At 57.1% G+C, this 7,282-nt stretch overlaps 1 protein-coding gene across 1 annotated transcript in view; it reads left to right on the top strand.

The window, feature by feature from the left end:
- LOC132383700 (glycogen phosphorylase, muscle form-like) overlaps positions 1–7,282 on the top strand; it is a 111,054-nt gene that overhangs the window by 81,997 nt on the left and 21,775 nt on the right. The window contains exons 11-14 of the mRNA XM_059954890.1: positions 4,341–4,504; positions 5,846–5,960; positions 6,816–7,015; positions 7,106–7,140. Coding sequence (XP_059810873.1) covers positions 4,341–4,504; positions 5,846–5,960; positions 6,816–7,015; positions 7,106–7,140 — 514 coding nt within the window. The remainder of the gene's footprint in view (positions 1–4,340; positions 4,505–5,845; positions 5,961–6,815; positions 7,016–7,105; positions 7,141–7,282) is intronic.

Here is a 7,282-nt window from a genome sequence, read left to right on the forward strand (position 1 = left end):
GTGGGAGCTGAGCGAAGATGGCCTGGCCCGGATGGTGGGGTCAGTAGATCGGGAAGTCACTGCTCCTGATCCTGGTGGTGTGGGTACAGGCCTCTGCACCTCCTGCCCAGTGGGAGCTGAGCCAAGGTGTCCTGGCCCGGATGGTGGGGTCAGTAGATCGGAAAGTCACTGCTCCTGATCCTGGTGGTGTGGGTACAGGCCTCTGCACCTCCTGCCCAGTGGGAGCTGAGTGAAGGTCCCCTGGCCCGGATGGTGGGGTCAATAGATCGGAAAGTCACTGCTCCTGATCCTGGTGGTGTGGGTACAGGCCTCTGCACCTCCTGCCCAGTGGGAGCTGAGCCAAGGTGTCCTGGCCCGGATGGTGGGGTCCATAGATCGGGAAGTCACTGCTCCTGAACCTGGTGGTGTGGGTACAGGCCTCTGCACCTCCTGCCCAGTGGGAGCTGAGTGAAGGTGGCCTGGCCCGGATGGTGGGGTCAATAGATCGGGAAGTCACTGCTCCTGAACCTGGTGGTGTGGGTCGTCAGGCCTCTGCACCTCCTGCCCAGTGGGAGCTGAGCCAAGGTGGCCTGGCCTGGATGGTGGGGTCAGTAGATCGGGAAGTCACTGCTCCTGAACCTGGTGGTGTGGGACGTCAGGCCTCTGCATCTCCTGCCCAGTGGGAGCTGAGCGAAGGTGTCCTGACCCGGATGGTGGGGTCAATAGATCGGAAAGTCACTGCTCCTGATCCTGGTGGTGTGGGTACAGGCCTCTGCACCTCCTGCCCAGTGGGAGCTGAGTGAAGGTGTCCTGACCCGGATGGTGGGGTCAATAGATCGGAAAGTCACTGCTCCTGATCCTGGTGGTGTGGGACGTCAGGCCTCTGCACCTCCTGCCCAGTGGGAGCTGAGCGAAGGTGTCCTGGCCCGGATGGTGGGGTCAATAGATCGGGAAGTCACTGCTCCTGAACCTGGTGGTGTGGGTACAGGCCTCTGCACCTCCTGCCCAGTGGGAGCTGAGCGAAGGTGTCCTGGCCCGGATGGTGGGGTCAATAGATCGGGAAGTCACTGCTCCTGATCCTGGTGGTGTGGGTACAGGCCTCTGCACCTCCTGCCCAGTGGGAGCTGAGCCAAGATGGCCTGGCCCGGATGGTGGGGTCCATAGATCGGGAAGTCACTGCTCCTGAACCTGGTGGTGTGGGTACAGGCCTCTGCACCTCCTGCCCAGTGGGAGCTGAGCCAAGATGGCCTGGCCCGGATGGTGGGGTCCATAGATCGGGAAGTCACTGCTCCTGAACCTGGTGGTGTGGGTCGTCAGGCCTCTGCACCTCCTGCCCAGTGGGAGCTGAGCGAAGGTGGCCTGGCCCGGATGGTGGGGTCAGTATATCGGGAAGTCACTGCTCCTGAACCTGGTGGTGTGGGTCGTCAGGCCTCTGCACCTCCTGCCCAGTGGGAGCTGAGTGAAGGTCCCCTGGCCCGGATGGTGGGGTCAGTAGATCGGGAAGTCACTGCTCCTGAACCTGGTGGTGTGGGTCGTCAGGCCTCTGCACCTCCTGCCCAGTGGGAGCTGAGCCAAGGTGGCCTGGCCCGGATGGTGGGGTCAGTAGATCGGGAAGTCACTGCTCCTGAACCTGGTGGTGTGGGTACAGGCCTCTGCACCTCCTGCCCAGTGGGAGCTGAGTGAAGGTGGCCTGGCCCGGATGGTGGGGTCAATAGATCGGAAAGTCACTGCTCCTGATCCTGGTGGTGTGGGACGTCAGACCTCTGCATCTCCTGCCCAGTGGGAGCTGAGCGAAGATGGCCTGGCCCGGATGGTGGGGTCAATAGATCGGGAAGTCACTGCTCCTGAACCTGGTTGTGTGGGTCGTCAGGCCTCTGCACCTCCTGCCCAGTGGGAGCTGAGCCAAGGTGGCCTGGCCCGGATGGTGGACGTTGTCTCCCTGAGGCCGAGACTCCTGTACCTACAGCCAACGGAGGGGAGGGACGAGCCTGTGATGTACCGGGCTGAGCCCGTAACTCTCTGCGGCTTTGGACGTTTCCGCGCACTGGGATTGCCGCCCCAGACCGCGATGCAGCCGGTCGGGATATTCCCAACAGTGTGTCCGTAGAAGTTTGTTAGAGTCTGCTGACAAGTGGGACCCCCTTAACCCTCTAAGAGAACCTTCCTTGCAGATGCTGTCTATGTGGTGGCTAAGGACCGGTCATCCGACACGCTAACGCCCGGGTATTTAGAACTGCTGGCCCTCTCTGTGGCTCATTTCCCCCCTCCCCCAGTTAACATGAAACTCTCCCTGGGCTGAGTCGCCACGTGCCCCCTCTCGGGTGTCCAGCTTTGGTGGGGGGGGGGGGGGGAAGAGGCTGAGGTAGGTGCTTTCTGACACACTCCCGAGTGCAGGGGTCTCCCTCAGCAGCCCCTCGCCACGAGACTCCAATCCCTGGGACGGGCCATGACCGTGGGTGGGGTGTGAGGCTGGGGTCTCCCTCAGCAGCCCCTCTGGCGTCTCCTCGGCACGTCAAATCCTGCACGCACTGATCTCACGGCAGGTTTGCACCTACTGCATCTAGAGGCTCTTCGGAAGTCAAGGATAAGGCGTAACACTTGGCGTTTCGCACACCCGCCACTCTCTGTAAAGAACTTGCCTCCGACGTCCCTCCAAACACTTTGAAACTGTGCCCCTCGTTTGGAAAAATCTCTGGCTATATCCATTCAAACTATCTTGTACAGCTCACCTCTTGCTCCAAAAGGAAAATCCCGAGCTCACTCAACATGTCCTCATAAGACATACTCTCCAATCCAGACAGCGTACAGGTAAATCTCCTCTGCACCCTCTCTAAAGCTCTCACATCCTTCCTACAAGGAGGGGACTGGAACTGAATACAATATTTCCAGCAGGGTCTAACCAGGGGTCTATAGAGCTGCAACTTTCCTTTTGCTCGGTCATTTTTTTTGTAATTTCTAGAACCCTGGACTAGCCCAGGTTTGATCTGCTGTAGAAAAGATGCTACTGAACTGGGGAGGGTGTCGAGGAGATTAACAGGGATGTTCCTGAGAACTGAAGGACTGAGCTATGGAGCGAGGTTAGCTCATTCTTTTCCAGGACAGCAAAGGAGAAATGAGGGACAACACATCCACCTGCTAACTGTCCAATGGACTTAACGGCGACGTTGAGGGATCGACGAACTTGGAGCCCAAGCTCCCTCCTCCGCTCAGAATCGTGCCTTGTTTGATATACAGTAATTAATTAAGTTATACAGTTGGTTGATAAGATCACCCATCCTTCTCCCTTATTCCAATGAAAAGAAGTCCTAACATGCTCATTCATGTCCCAGCAATGTCCTTGTAAATCTCCCCTACGCCCTTTCCAACTCAACATCTTTCCCATAGCAGGGTGGCCAAACCTGGCCTATTCCAGGCTTCCGGAAAATACGTAATCAGCTGTACTGCACTGAGGGAAAGCTGCAGCTCTATAGTCCCCACTGGGAATATTGTGTTCAGTTCTGGTCGCCTCATTAGAACAAGGACCTGGAAGCAGAGGATGGTGCCTGGCTGATGGCACGTCCAATGAGGATGGTGCCTGGCCGATGGTACGTCCAATGAGGATGGTGCCTGGCTGATGGCACGTCCAATGAGGATGGTGCCTGGCCGATGGCACGTCCAATGAGGATGGTGCCTGGCCGATGGCACGTCCAACGAGGATGGTGCCTGGCCGATGGCACGTCCAATGAGGATGGTGCCTGGCCCATGGCACATCCAATGAGGATGGTGCCTGGCCGATGGCACGTCCAACGAGGATGGTGCCTGGCCTGTGGCATGTCCAATGAGGATGGTGCCTGGCCGATGGCACGTCCAATGAGGATGGTGCCTGGCCGATGGCACGTCCAACGAGGATGGTGCCTGGCCCGTGGCATGTCCAATGAGGATAGGCTGAGCGAGCTGGAGCTTTTCCCTTCGAAGCGAAGGGGGATGGGAGGTGATAGAGGGGTACAAAATACATTGGATGGGTACAGCCAGAGACTGGCCGATACCAGAGGCATAATTTTACGGTGATTGGAGGGAAGTAAAGGGGGGCTGTCAGATGCAAGGTCCTTACACAGAGAGTGGTGGGTGTGTGGAACGCCAAGGGTGGCGTTAGAGGCAGATACGTTAGGGGCATTTAAAAAAACTCTTAGATAGCATGTGGATGATAGAGAAATGTGTGTGGGAAGGGTTAGATTGATTGTAGAAGGGCCTGTGTTGTGCTGTAATGTTCTATAAACAATTACACATATATGGGTGATTATATTAAAAAGAATATGCATAGGAGAGTTAAACCTACACCCTTCCCGAGCCGCCTAAGGACCGTTTCACTCCTGTCCCCACAGAATGTCTCCAGACTGTACCCGGGCGACAATGACCGCTTGCGGCGCATGTCCCTGATTGAAGAGGGAGACACCAAGAGGATTAACATGGCGCACCTCTGCATCGTCGGGGCGCATGCTGTCAATGGAGTTGCCCGCATCCACTCGGAGATCCTGAAGAAGACAGTGTAAGCTCAGCAGCACTGTTGCCCTCACGCCCGCACACGCACTTTGGTAGCTCTGGGAGAAGGCGACAGGACAGTCTAAAGGAACCTTTACAGGCAGAGAGCACTACAGCACAGAAACAGGCCCTTTGGCCCATCTTGTCTGTGCTGGACTGATACCTCCAGTCCCATCAATTCACACCTACATGTACCCCTCTCATCCCTGTAATCAACACTTCTCTCAAAGATTGCAACCAAACTTGATCCAGTAGCACCACCCCCTGAGTGAGGAGGGTCCCCCTCGTGTTCCCCTTAAATATTCACCTTTCACCCTTAACCTATGACCTCTGTTTCCAGCCTGAGAGGGAAGCCTGCTTGCATTTGTCCTCTCTATATACATTTCCGTCAAATCTCCGCATTGCACACAAGATGCTGGAGGAACTCAGTCGACGTTTCAGACTGAGTCTCAAAATAAGAAGATGGGGGGGGAGGGGACTCAAATCCCCCCTCACTCTCCTACACTCCATGGAATAAAATTCCAACCTGTTTAACTTTTTCCAATTGCTCGGGCCCTCAGCTCCTGGTAACATCCTCGTGAACTTTCTCAGTTACTGATATCTTTCCCGTAGGTGACCAGAACCATATGCAATATTTCCAAGTTTGGCCTTGTCTTTACTCTGTACCTGACCTATTCTGTCCCTGCGATAGGGAGTTTTACTCGTGCTGTGGGGAGCCGCCCTTGTACCCTAACTCGTCCCTGCCGACCAGGCTGGCTGTCTGCTTGTGAGGGTCGCCCACAATTCACGAGCCCAAACCCACAGGCCTCTGGACTGCGGGAGGAAACCCACGCGGTCAAGGGGAACATACAGATTCACCCTACAGCTGGCGTTGCAAAGAGTGATGCTGACCGCACGGGAAAATGGTTCCTCCCTTCATTAAGGGCCATGTTGTATGACATCGTCATGACATGCTGTGTCGTATGACATCATCGTTGCGTGGTGTGTCGTTTACCCAAGCGTGGTGCATATGTGGCTCAATAGCGTCACGGCTAGCGTATCGCCTCACAGCGCTGGCTGTGGACCAGGGCTCTCTCCCCAGGCACCCAGGTTTCCTCCCACATTCCAAAGGCCTGTGTTAGTGAGTTATGGGCGAGCTTCATTGCCACTTCCTGGCTACCCCGGGACGAGGGAAAAACAATGCATGTCACTGTGTGTTTCAAAGTACTCGTGACAGACGAAGGTGGAAGCTCAGAGCCACACGGGCAGCAGCTGGCGGCGAGTCTCCGTCCTCCATCCCCCGCTCCCATCCTGCCAACTGTCACTAATCGCCTGTGTTTAAGTTCTGCTCCGTCGCCTTTGTTCACAGCTTCAAGGATTTCTATGAGCTGGAGCCGGACAAGTTCCAGAACAAGACCAATGGGATCACGCCTCGCCGCTGGCTGGTTCTTTGCAACTCGGGCCTCGCGGACGTCATCGCAGAGGTAACTCTTCCCCCGCCCGCCCTTCCTGGCCCTCAGGGGCTGGCAGGTCCTTGCGCCGAGCCCCCCAGTCGTAAGGACGCTGGCCCACGAAGGTGTCTGGGCTTCCGGGGTAAAATTATCAGTAGTGGCTTTACACAGCTGAGAAACAGGTCCTTCGTCCCATCTAGTCGACGCTGAGCTGATACTCCTCTGAGTCCCGTCGACCCTGAGGGGCTGCTCTGCATCGGCTCCCCCGACCGCAGTGTCCCGAGAGGTCGCGCTCTCTCTCCCGGGACACTTGGAGTAAAAATCACGCTGCAGCTTGTAGCTTTGCACCGGCGAGCTGCCGTTGCCCCTTCCCCGCCGTGGATACCTCCCTCTCCCTCGCTGGAGAGAGAGAGCCCTGGGGGGTGGGGCTGTTGGGATGAGCAGCGGCTTTCCGTGGACTCGGGATCAGGGTCTCGTTGGGGGTGGTGGGGGCTGGTGCTTTCTGCCGGAGGACGTGAGGGGAGAGGCTGGGGTTCCACCGTTTTCTGCCGTTCGTTCCTGGGGCTTTTCTTCTGTTTCACAGGTGCCTGTGAAGGAGTAAAAAATTTTGGGTTGTAACTGATATTAAATGGCACCGCTGATACCCCGCCCTATGCAAACCTCTCCAAAGTGCTGCTCCCGATCCTGCATTCTTCAGGTCTCGTTCCTCCTCGCAGTCACTGCCGTGGGTACGTTAGACCGTGGTCCTTCAGCGCAGGGGACCTTCACAGCACCAGCCATCTGGGTTAAAACGCAGCCTTGTCCACCCTGGTGACCCCCCACACTGCTCTAGCACGGACGTAAGCGTCCTGTGCCCCTTCCTCACTCCCTCTGTCCCTCTCTCCCCAGAAAATCGGAGATTACATCTGTGACCTGGACCAGCTGAGGAAACTGCAGAACTATGTGAACGATGAAGGATTTATCCGGGCCGTGGCTAAAATCAAACAGGTATCCACACGTGCTTCCTGCTTCCTGAGAACAAGGCCCAGAGAGGGGGAGTGCAACCCCCGTCACAAGTCCGGGAATTTGGGAAGTGGTTCCAAACCAGAGTAATGGACGGGTTTCCTGTGACCGTTCAGAGTGAGGGACTGGCGTGTGGCTCACCGCCGCCCACTGGGGCTCTCCACTTGGTACTGCAGCACAGCCAGACTGCCGTCAAGGCCTGGGGAGAGGGGTGGGGGAGAGAGGGGGGACGGGGAGAGAGAGGGGACAGGGAGAGGGGTGGGGGAGAGAGGGGGGACGGGGAGAGAGGGGGAAGAGGAGAGGGGGACAGGGAGAGGGGTGGGGGAGAGAGGGGGACGGGGAGAGGGGAGAGA

This window comes from Hypanus sabinus, chromosome 31, assembly GCF_030144855.1.
Source record: "Hypanus sabinus isolate sHypSab1 chromosome 31, sHypSab1.hap1, whole genome shotgun sequence".
NCBI classification, from domain to species: Eukaryota; Metazoa; Chordata; class Chondrichthyes; order Myliobatiformes; family Dasyatidae; genus Hypanus; species Hypanus sabinus.